At 39.4% G+C, this 12,334-nt stretch overlaps 1 protein-coding gene across 1 annotated transcript in view; it reads left to right on the forward strand.

The window, feature by feature from the left end:
* Positions 1-548: 548 nt before the first annotated feature.
* Positions 549-12,334, forward strand: part of rpap2 (RNA polymerase II associated protein 2) — a 31,586-nt gene continuing 19,800 nt past the window's right edge. Inside the window, exons 1-8 of the mRNA XM_036556495.1 lie at positions 549-655; positions 901-946; positions 3,091-3,205; positions 4,871-4,969; positions 7,317-7,382; positions 7,478-7,566; positions 7,668-7,703; positions 10,695-11,634. Of these exons, the coding sequence (XP_036412388.1) occupies positions 604-655; positions 901-946; positions 3,091-3,205; positions 4,871-4,969; positions 7,317-7,382; positions 7,478-7,566; positions 7,668-7,703; positions 10,695-11,634 (1,443 nt within the window). The 5' untranslated portion in view covers positions 549-603. The remainder of the gene's footprint in view (positions 656-900; positions 947-3,090; positions 3,206-4,870; positions 4,970-7,316; positions 7,383-7,477; positions 7,567-7,667; positions 7,704-10,694; positions 11,635-12,334) is intronic.

Below are 12,334 nucleotides of genomic sequence, written 5' to 3' on the forward strand. Positions count from 1 at the left end.
TTACGATAAAGTTTTGCCTTAAAAAGTATTTTAATCCGTTTATTTTGATCTGCTTGAGGTGGAGGGATACATGTAGGGTGTTGTGAGGCAAAATAGTCCTAAAAGAAAGCTTGTTTTTTCAGATTTATCACTATTTTGCCATCATCATCATTCCATATAAAACTCAGAAGACACGTGTAGGTTCACTGGTGGTTTTGGATTGTAAATAAAATGGCTATATTTGTGGCGACCCCTGGTTCCTATCGCCACCACTGTAAAAACATCTGAACCATTTCACACCAAACCACTCTGAATGACTGTTCATATCATAAGGATTTATTAGGAATTATTCAGAAATTTTGAAAAATGGGTGGAATTCCCCTTTAAGACACATGCTAATTTACATAAGCAATTTAAAAAAAAGCATAGGACACAGAAAACGGACAGCATATCACATATTTGAGCCCAAGCAAACAGCTATATTTAATATAGTTTAAAAAAGTATCAGTACTAGTGAACCACATAAGATACGTTCTACAAAAAGCACCCAGTTAGCTCACTACTTAGGCAACGAGGCGTGTATTTGGGACGCGGCCAGCGCGATTTGTTTTGAAGGCAGAAAGCATGGACGCCGGTGAGAGGAGGAATGTTCGTTCTTCTAAAACCAACAAGAAAGGCAAGACAGAGCTTTTTAAATCTGAAAATGAGTTCATTTATGTGTGACTTCAGCCTAAATGACACGTTTTGGCTAGATACTGTACAGCCAGCTAACCTAGGTTAGCCTTGTTAGCTAAACTGAACTCTGCTGACTTTCACTCTCAGCAGGTCTGAGCTGATATATGACTACCTTAAGGCTTTCTGTCCAAGTTAGTGTTCTTTGAGATGTAATAACAGTTTAAGACCTTTTCATGTGTGTTGCAGGTGGGAAAGGACCTCAGGTGAGGTCAGCTGCGGAGGAAGCCAAGAGGTCAGACTTTCACTTGATTGGAGTCATTCCCAATGAAACACGTCCATAGTAACACTACAGGATTCTTATAAGAGTCACACAGTTAAAGGGGAATTCCGTCCATTTTTCAAAATTTCCGAATAATTCAGTCGTTGAGATGTGAACAGAGTCATTCAGAGTGGTTTGGTGTGAAATGGTTGAGTGTACATTTACGGCATTTGGCAGACGCTCTGTGGTCATCATTTCACACAGATAGGTGAAGGTAGTGTTGGGAGTCTTGCCCAAGGACTCTTATTGGTATAGTGTAAGGTGCTTACCCAGCCAGGGAATTGAACCCCAGTCTACAGTGTGGAGGACAGAGACGTTACCCACTACACTATACCAACCACCATCGTAGAGACTCGTTTCTTAACAGTGGTGGTGATAGGAACCAGGGGTCACTGTGACACACAACACAAATGTTGCCGTTTTATTTGCTATCCAAAACCACCAGTGACCCTACACGTGTCTTCTGAGCTTTTATATGCAATGTTGATGATGGTAAAATAGGCATAAATCTAAAAATATAGGTTTTCCTTTAGGGACTATTTTGTCCCTATCCTGCATGTACCCCACCTCCATGAGTGGATTAAATTAAGGCAGTGAATTCATAACTAACACATGTAATAACTTTGTGTGAGGGAGCTTTCAGAGGTGGACATCTGGTTCCTATCAACACCACTGTGAACAGTTCTGACTCGGTAAGTTTCTCTAGAACAGAGCGTTTCACACCAAACCACACTGAACGACTATGTTTACATCTCAAGGACTAAATTATTCAGAAATGTTGAAAAAGGGGTGGAATTTCTTAATTTATGTAGAATTTATTGCAAAATCACTGGAGTTCTTCTTAAATTCAGTATTAGTTTACTGCAGAATACTATACAAGTATTATAGATTGCTGTAATACATGACTGTAGAAATGCGTATCGTAGATTATTATAAAAGTATTAGACTGCAGTATAGAAATGTTATGGTTCTGATAGTATCAATATCTTTTTTGTAAGAGGTAGGGCCAGTGTTCCAGACCTAGATTAGGCCTAAACCTGGACTAATAAAAGATTTTCAGTGGTGATTCATCACTGCAGTGAATTTTGGTCCAATGCCAGGCTTAATTTATGTCATTCTGGCCCAACACTATATGTAAATTAGATGTCTTGCTCATAATCTTGTTAACAGGTTTGTTTTTTATGGTTTTCAATTTGAAAGTCCCAGTTTTTACCTTTAACTCTTGCAGGCAAAACCGTAGGTAACTTCTAGACTTCATAACTTCAGTTTAAGCTACAGACATGATCCACATATCAGGACATTCAGCAGACCCGCCCCTAACTAGTTAGCATCATGTCATCATCAGTGAGTAATTTGGCTTGGAAAATCACCCAAAATATTATTGCTCAGCTTTTTGGCCTTCATATTCCAACAAAGAGTTAAAACAGTGACATGATTCACACATCAGATCACTCATCAGACTCTGACCTCACCATCCAGAGTGATTTCATCCAGCTGTGACCGTCCATCAGCCAGAGATCCAGCTCCAAAATCACCCAAACCCCACTCACTACTGTTATATTACATCTCTGCTTTTAGCCTTCATATTATAAACAAAGGGTTAAAAATAGACATGATTCACACATCAGAGCACTCAGAAGAACCTGCCATCACTAACCAGAGTGAGAGAAACCAGCTCTAATATCCCACAGCCCAGAAATACAGCACAAACACACAGCCAGATCACTGTAAAACCTGCTGTTAGGTCTCTGCTTTAGCCTTCATATGGCAGCAGAAGGGTGTAAATGTTTTTTTTTTTATATAAGTTTTATAGTATATTTTGTAGTGCATGTCTACTTGACCTGCATACATAGACATTCATATCTGCATATGTACAGATACCAACACATCTCATATGTATTTATGAAGAGGTGTATTACAACACACCTCTATATTCTATTTATTGCATTTTATTTTACCTTTCCTTTCATTTAATACTTGTTAACAGTTTGTTTGCTTGTCTGGTCAGTTTAGTATGTTACATGACATACATGTGTGACTCACCAGGACAAACTCCTTGTATGTGTAACATACTTGATGAAATAAAGTGATTCTGATTCTGATCCCTTCATTTACAGGCGGGAGGTTTTGAAGGAGGCGCTGAGGGAGAAGTTGGAGTTGGAGCAGAGGGCTCTTCAGGTGGTGGAGAGACTCCTGGACGATAGTGTGACGGAGGAGTTTCTTATTGACTGTGTGAGCATGCAGACTCATTTTACCCAACACATTAGTCAGAGAAGCCCAGACCAGCCACAGTTTTCCTCTGTCACAGCTCCTAAACTAGGGCTGGGCAATACGACGATATTTTATCATTATCGTGATACGTAAGGTCACAATACACTCTTCGGAGAATATCATGGATATCTTGAGTACTTAAAAATTTACAAATTTTAGAGGTTGACATGTAAACAGGGTCATTCAGAGTGGTTTGGTGTGAAATGGTTGATTGTAGAGACTCAGATTTCTTTACAGTGGTGGTGATAGGAACCAGGGGTCACCACAGTGTGACAGCACAGTTATAGGCATTTTATTCACTGTCCCAACCACCAGTGAACCGACACGAGTCGTCTGAGCTTTTATATGAAATGTTGATGATAAAATAGTGATAAATCTGCATAGTACAGACCTCCTATCTTGTCTGAGGCATCAGGCAGCATATTTGTTACTATCGTATATAATAACTTTCTGTGCTGGAGCTTTTAGAGACATTACACCCTTCACTCATCTGATTCTGTTCAGCACCGCTGAGAGCATCTGTTTTTTGGCTGTGAGCACACTGACCAATCAGAGCTCCAGAAGAGTTTCTGTTGGTGTTTGAATGAATGAAGATATTCATACACCGATCAGGCATAACATCATGACCACCTCCTTGTTTCTACACTCATTGTCCATTTTATCAGCTCCACTTACTATATAGGTGCACTTTGTAGTTCTACAGTTACAGACTGTAGTCCATCTGTTTCTCTGCATACTTTGTTAGCCCCCTTTTACCCTGTTCTTCAGTGGTCAGGACCCCCATGGACCCTCACAGAGCAGGTACTATTTGGGCACTATCAGCACTGCAGTAACACTGCCGTGGTGGTGGTGTGTTAGTGTGTGTTGTGCTGGTCTGAGTGGATCAGACACAGCAGTGCTGCTGGAGTTATTAAACACCTCAGTGTTGCTGCTGGACTGAGAATAGTCCACCAACCAAAAATATCCAGCCAACAGCGTCCTGTGGGCAGCATCCTGTGAAAACTGATGAAGGACCAGAGGATGACCAATACAACAAACTGTGCAGCAGCAGATGAGCTATCGTCTCTGACTTTACATCTACAAGGTGGACCAACAATGCAGGAGTGTCTAATAGAGTGGACAGTGAGTGGATACAGTGTTTAATAACTCCAGCAGCACTGCTGTGTCTGATCCACTCAGACCAGCACAACACACACTAACACACCACCACCACGTCAGTGTTACTGCAGTGCTGAGAATGATCCACCACCCAAATAGTACCTGCTCTGTGAGGGTCCATGGGGGTCCTGACCACTGAAGAACAGGGTAAAAGGGGGCTAACAAAGTATCAGAGAAACAGATGGACTACAGTCTGTAACTGTAGAACTACAAAGTGCTCCTATATAGTAAGTGGAGCTGATAAAATGGACAATGAGCGCAGAAACAAGGAGGTGGTCATAATGTTACACCTGATTGTTGTATAACCGAATAAAAGTCAGTTTTGTTTCCTTTATCCATGTCTCTATACTGGCTGGCCAATGTCTTAATATATAACACATCGTGATATAATTTGAGTGCTGGTGTTTTGTTTATATTGTTCATCTATAATTTGTTTTTGTGCCACTGTTGTGTATAAATCTGTTTCAGGCGCGAATGATCACCCCAGCCAACTACAAAGATGCAGTGGAAGAGCGCTCTATAGTGAAGATGTGTGGATATCCTGTTTGTCCGAACAAGCTGACCAATGTAAGAAGCTTCTTCACATTTTCACAAAATGACTGAAGCACTTGGGGCTCGGCGATATTGATCAAATTTAGTCTTGTGATATTTTCCAAGTATAACGAACTATTGATGTAAATTGAAATTTCTTCTGATAAAGTTAGTAAGTTAGCATTTATAAAAAATAATGAGATTAGATTAGATTAGATTCAACTTTATCGTCATTGTGCAGAGTACAGGTACAGAGCCAATGAAATGCAGTTAAATGCATCTAACCAGACGTGCAAAATACAGTATTATTTACATATAAAGTGCAGAAGAACGGTATAGTGGTTAAAAAAATCATACTTCCTGCTACTCTACGTTGAAAGAATGTCTTGTAAACCTGATACGGCTTGTTTTGACTGGACTATCTTGTTCTATTTCTCTTAAAATGACACCGAAACAAACCTTACATAGTATTATAAACATTAAACAGAGACAAACCAAATTAAGAAACTACAGTACAGTACGGTGCAAAAGTCAGAACTTCATTTATTTAATTTTCAGTCAGTTGCTTATTAAGAAAAGGAAATAGACTGAAAAGGGACATTTGCCCGAAACTGGATTGGTGTGCCTAAATTTTTAGCTGGGATTATTTGGATCGTGAGAAGCTGAAAATGATAGACCAACTTCTAAGACTGAACTTTGGAGGTGTGTCTGCAGGTTTCTTTGAGAAACTGAAAGTGAGTCTCCTGAAAAGAATGGAAGCTGGAATAAAGGGAGAGAGTGACACAATAAATACCTAGAAAACGCTGTTATATTTAGTTGTTGACACTTTGTTTTCTGCTTCTTTCCTGGCGCTGAAAAATTGGTAAGTTTTGCTTAATGGCTGTTCTGGCTGGAAATTAAATAAGTAAACAGGGGTCTCTGACATTTCACAGTGCTGTCTTTGTCAGTTCTGAATACCATTGAGTAAAGCGCAGAGCATAGAATGAAAATTCTGAACACAAACCTGGTGGCAACAGGAACATCACTATTTTTGGACATTATATAACATACAACATAAGAATTGTCATTATGCATGAAATATAATAAAAAAAACGGGAACACTATATTGTAGTATGTCAGTATCAATCAATCAATCAATTAATCAATCTTTATTTTGACTCCGAAGTACATTGAGGGTGACCCTCTTTTACAGTGTAGCAGAGCAAATTACAAGGGATTGAAAAAGTTTAAATGAAATTTACAAACTAAGACAAATGAAAATCATCAAGACAAAAAGATTTATTTAAAAATAAATACATTTAAAATGATAACAGCTGAAATAGAAAACAGGCATAAAATATCAATAAAATATACAGGGTGATTCAAAAAGATTCATCTGATTTCAAAATGATTTATTTGACTTGTGAATCATCACAGATCAATGCAGTGAACTGTAAACGGTTTAAATGAACATAAAGTTTATTATGTAATTGTACAAGGTCTCAGTATGAACCTCCTCCAGCTGTACAGACAACATCAACACCATAGTCAAACTCATCCCATACTGGATTGAGCATGTCGGGTGTCGCTGCACTCGCGGCTCTTTCAGTGCGATTTCGGAGATCATCCAGTGTTGTGGAACCAACGACGAACGCTCTGAGCTGTTGGAGCTTCACTGCCCACGAAAATCACACTGTACAGTTATGACGGATTCACTCTTATTGAAGTGGAGAACACAGAACGCTTTCTGCTCAGGGGTCTCATCTCCTCTCAGACTGAAGGGAGCCATCTTCCACTGACAGTCAGAAACTGTATGACCCCCTCTTTCAATTAGTATGTGATTGGTTCCTCGGCGCCTCACGGCTGTAAAAATATGACGCTTTGAAATCAGATGAATCTTTTTGAATCACCCTGTATAATGAAAACACAAAATGAAGTAAAAGAACCAACTTAGATAGTAAGCATTAAGAAAACTAAAATTTTAGAACAATTCAATTATTTACTAGAATAAAAGTTGCAATAAAATATAAAAATAAAATGTATTATTATTATTATTATTATTATTTATTTAGTTATTAATAAATAAATAAATAACTAAGAAAAAGGAAAGTTTTAACTCAGCTAAAACAGTTCTGAAGGTGGTTAGAGATTAAAAGTTTAAAATGACTGAGTGGCTCCAGCAAGTGAGGTTTAGAGACTCCTGTCGTGAATTCCAGCTTCCTGCTAAAAGCAGATTTTCCCAGTTCAGTAAAACACAGTATTACAGTTTACTGTCATACACCATAGATCAGCCAGCCCTAAACACTTCTTATTTAATTTACATATAATTGATAGTTATTTGAATGTGACTGTAAGTGTTTTGTTGTAATGAGTGTTATGTTAATGTCTCCTGTGTGTATTTCAGGTTCCAGCTCAACAATATAAAATCTCCACCAAGACCAATAAGGTGTATGACATCACAGAACGTAAGGTACTGAAACATCTAGAGGGAAGAATTATGGTCAAAATATTAACAATAACTGCTCTAGTTTCTCTTATAAAATTACACTTTCTTCTCCATTTCAGTGTTTTTGTAGCAATTTCTGCTACAAAGCCTCAAAATGTTTTGAGGTCCAGATCTCAAAGTCACCACTCTGGCTGAGGAAGGAGGAGAGGTAGTGTGATTTACTTACTCTGTGTTCATAGTAAATACGCTAATGAAGGATTAATGTTGTTGCTGTTGTGAATAAGTGCTCTGCCTTTGTTTCCTATACAGACCTCCAGACATCAAGCTGATGAAGAAGGGAGACGGGTATGTAAACACTCATCTTCTATTTCCAGAAAATAAACACATACATTAGAGCCTAAATACATCAGACCTTTGGCCGATAAAATTTCTTCACAGTTCAGGCGTTGAGATGTGAAATGGTTCATTGTAAAGAAACTTACAGACTCAGATGTCTTTACAGTGGTGGTGATAGGAACCAGGGGTCGCCATGACTACAACGCAAATATAGACGTTTTATTTACTATCCAAAACCACCAGTGAACCTACACGAGTCTTCTGAGTTTTTGTGGAATGTTGATGATGGTAAAACAAACGTTTTATTTGGGGCTATTTTGCCTCACAGCACCCTGCATGTATCCCTCCACTATGCATGGATTTTAAAAAATAAATTTTGGGCAAAAATCTTCTCAAAACTATCATAAAAAATAGGCAGTGAATTCATAACCATTTCATGTAGTAACTTTCTGTGAGGGAGCTTTTAGAGGTGGACGTCTGGTTCCTATCACCACCACTGTGAACAATTCTGACTCTGTAGGTTTCTCAAAAACAGAGTGTTTCACACCAAACCACTCTGAATGACTCTGTTTACATCTCAGCCGTAGAATCATTCCGTCGTTCTGAAAAATCGCTCCCTTTTTAAGCAGAGGAGAGAATTGTTTACTATGTATGGAACTAGCGCTCGATTTGGGACAGAGCCATGATTCCGTCACAGCTCTACGGCAACCGCGAAGCAACAAGCGTGGTCCAAACCGCGCTGTCTTTCACGTCAGGAGGCGTGTAGCTAGCTAACCCGCCGACACTGAAGCTGGTCCTATTTTTTTCAGCTTTTGAGTGGCTTTTGAATCAAAGTAAGCTCTCTCTGTATTTCTGTATTTATTTTTCATTGCTCAGAAAAGCTTCTGCGAGGGAGGGTTACTGTTTTTTGTGCAAACTCTTCTGACCATTTTGCTGGTTCCTGTCACCACCACTGTGAACAGTTCTGACTCGATAAGTTTCTCTAGAACAGAGCATTTCACACCAAACCACTCTGAATGACTCTGTTTACCTTTCAACCATTTAATTAAGCAGAAATTTTTAAAAATCACTGGAATTCCCCTTTAAATGTCCACAGATTTTTCAGTACGTGGCGAGTATCCATCGGTCAAAACACCAGCAAATTTAAGTGGCTTTTTTATGTTGTTTTAAACAATAAACCTTTAACGTGACGCGAATCATAATTTTTTTTTTTTATTATACTGATAAACACAAAACCCATCATGGTTAAAATAATACACACATATAAACTGGATCCCACTGTCACTTTTTGTGTTACTCAAAACATTTTTTAATGAGGAGAAGTGCTGAAGATAAGAAAAATAAGAGCTTATCTAGCACAAACTCACAAACTGCCTATAATTCGAGGAACCTCCACCCTCAGCGCTAAAGTATTCGTATTTTTCCCCAGACGTAGATTATTTGTTTCCCAGACATAGATTAAGGCTAGTCTAGGACTAAAGTGCAGCGTCAGTGGTGAATCGCCATTGGAAATAGTGTTTAGTCTAGGCTTAGGCTTGAAGGGCCCCCGTCCTATTTTATTATTATTTATTTATTTAATTCATTTTTGTATGACCGTTTTCCAACCTCTCTTCATCCCCCTAGAACAAGCTGTTTTTGTAACTGTGCCTTTAAGACTTATATATTTAAATGAGCTCTGTTCTGATTGGCTGTCCTGTACTGTGCCTTGTTCCAAAAGCAGTCTCCGATGAGACACTCCGCGGGAATAGGTGGAGCTTAATTGCTGAAGTCTGTTTGACCCCATAAAATTATATTTTGGTTATTTTGGCCCCTTAAAGCTGCATTATGTAAGCTTTTTTGGTTAAAACTGAAAGAAGTAGCATTTCTGAGTCAGGAGAATAAAATCAGGCTAAAATATGGCTGCTGTGAGTCGACTTTTAACCAGAAATTACTTCTTTATGTATTAACGTCACACACAGAGCCTCAAAAAGAAGGTGCGGCTCGATGTCTAGGTCTTAATGATGTCAAAATCAGCATTATACTGGTCAAGATATGATGACAATAGTGGATAATTCACTCACATCCATGGAAGACGCGTCCTTCACCAAGTTTAGACTGAGTTGTCTTTAAATTTCTTTCAATCATCAGATTAATTTGCTTGAGGAAGGGGTCCTAAGCACAGCCCATGTTATATAATGTTCTTCTGCACGTTCCATGCAGTTACACATTTCCACCAGAGAGGTCTCCAATCCCCAAATCTGACATAGTGCAGCTTTAAAATTGGTATTGCAACCCCAATTCCAAAAAAGTTGGGACACTGTGTAAAATGTAAATACAGAATGCAATGATTTGTAAATCTCATAGACCCATATTTTATTCACAGTAGAACATAGAGCACATATCAGATGGTGAAAGTGAGGCATTTTACTATTTCTTGAAAAACATTAACTCATTTAGAACTTGATGGCAGCAACACATCTCAGAAAAGTTGGGACAGGGCCGTGTCTACCACTGTGTAGCATCACCTCTTCTTTTAACAACAGTCTGTAAACGTCTGGGAAGTGAGGAGATCAATCGCTGGAGTTTTGGGAGAGGAATGTTGTCCCATTCTTGTCTGGTGTAGGTGCTCAACAGTCCTGGGTCTTCTTTGCCAGGTTTTTGTTTCATGATGCGCCAAATGTTTTCTATTGGTGAAAGTGGTTGGGCCCTGTCCCAACTTTTTTGAGATGCATTGCTGCCATCAAGTTCTAAATGAGTTAATATGTTTTTCATGAAATAGTAAAATGCCTCACTTTCACCATCTGATATGTGCTCTATGTTCTACTGTGAATAAAATATGGGTCTATGAGATTTACAAATCATTGCATTCTGTTTATATTTACATTTATTTACATTTTACACAGCATCCCAACTTTTTTGGAATTGGGGTTGTATTACAAGTGACATTTCCATATCAGTAGAGCCCTATCCCCATAGATTTTAGTGTGATCCTATTGCCTCCTCCTTCTTTTCCATATTTAGAGGCAGCTCCGGTTTGGAGGTGAAGCTCACAGATAAACCCGTGAGCGAAGCGGACATTGAGAATCCAGTCTCAGAACCAGCAGAGGTTCATGGAGGCTCCAGCGGTCCGAGCGACAGCAGTGATGTAGAGCAGGACTTTGTGTCCAGCGTGGTGGCCAAAGAGGGGTCGAAAGCTATAGTGCACTGGGGTAAACTGCCCAAACGTGATGGAGGGAGCGAAGAGGAGCAGTTACGTGAAGGACAAATTGTAAAGGATAAACAAGAGCAAAATCTGAAGCCACAAGAAGAAAACCATGATGAAGCCAATAAACCCTCCAGGTGTTCTCCAGAACGCAATGACGTGCATAGCTTCCCATCTGCGCCAGACAGAGATACACCAGTGGAGGAAACTAGGAAGCTTTTGGACCAGTTTGCTCTCTCAGACAGGTCGGTTACACCACAGAACGCTGCTGCTGATGTAACTCCTGAGATTTGTGATGCGAATGCAAACACCAAAGATGCTCCTGACACCAACCTAAACATCTCTCACGTTGGTATGAGTAAGAAGAGTGCTGCTGGACTCAAAAGCCTGCTGAAGAACCACATAAAAGCAAAGACCGAAGCTTCACCGGTCACGCTCAGCCTGCTAGAAAGCCTCAGAGTCACTCTGACGGAGTGGAGAACCGAGGAGACCATGACGTTTCTGCATGGACCTGATTACACTTCACAGACTGAACCCACATCACAGAGTGAGGAAGAAGAGGAGCTGGACGAAGACGATCTTGAGGACGTAGTGGAGAAACCTGCACCCCCCGCAGGACGTCAGGCCAGGCCCACCGCAGCAGCTCCTGATTACGAAACCCTGAGGAAAGAGACCGAGTTGATGGACGTCAGGGTGCAGGAATTCTACAAAGGAGTCTGCGTCCTGCCTGAGGAGCTCACAGCAGATAAAGGCACAGAGGTGAGGTTATATACAGTACTGTGTAAATGTCAGAGACCACCCTTTCTTTATTTAATTTCCAGTCTAAATGGTCATTGAGTACAAGTTAATAGACAAAAAGAAGAACTCTTGCAGATCGGATAAGGAAGCTGCTGTTGAGAAGCAAGAAGTGCAACCAGCTTCTCCCAGCTGTGGAAAAATATCCCTGCAGATTTCTTTGAGAAACTGAAAGTGAGTCTTCTGAAAAGAATGGAAGCTGTAATAAAGGTGAATTGGACACACTGAATACTGAAAAATGAATAACTTGTGCTTAATGGCTATTTTGACTCAGAATTAAATAAATGAAGGGTCTCTGACTTTTACACAGTAATGTCACATTTATGTATTCAGTGTATTTTTTATTTTTTTTTTTTTTAGGAAACTTAGATTTGTAGCAAAATAACCAAGTTGGGGTGAAATTTAAAAGTGTATGATGCATTGAATTATTTCCTAAAGTGTCGTATTATTGTGTGAGTTTACATGCACTCATTAATCTGATCATAATTGGATTTCTGCAGTTATCTGGTTATTCAAGTGGTCATGTGAACAGCTGACTCGGATTTCTTAGATCAGAGTAAGGTCTAGAAATCTGATTAAGAAATCTGATAGAGAGATGGATTTTAGCTCAGTAGTCAGATTTCTCAGTGCATGTGAACTCTTACTCTGATTTCTTTCGGATTTC

The sequence above is a fragment of the Colossoma macropomum genome, unplaced genomic scaffold (assembly GCF_904425465.1).
Source record: "Colossoma macropomum unplaced genomic scaffold, Colossoma_macropomum, whole genome shotgun sequence".
Lineage (NCBI taxonomy): Eukaryota > Metazoa > Chordata > Actinopteri > Characiformes > Serrasalmidae > Colossoma > Colossoma macropomum.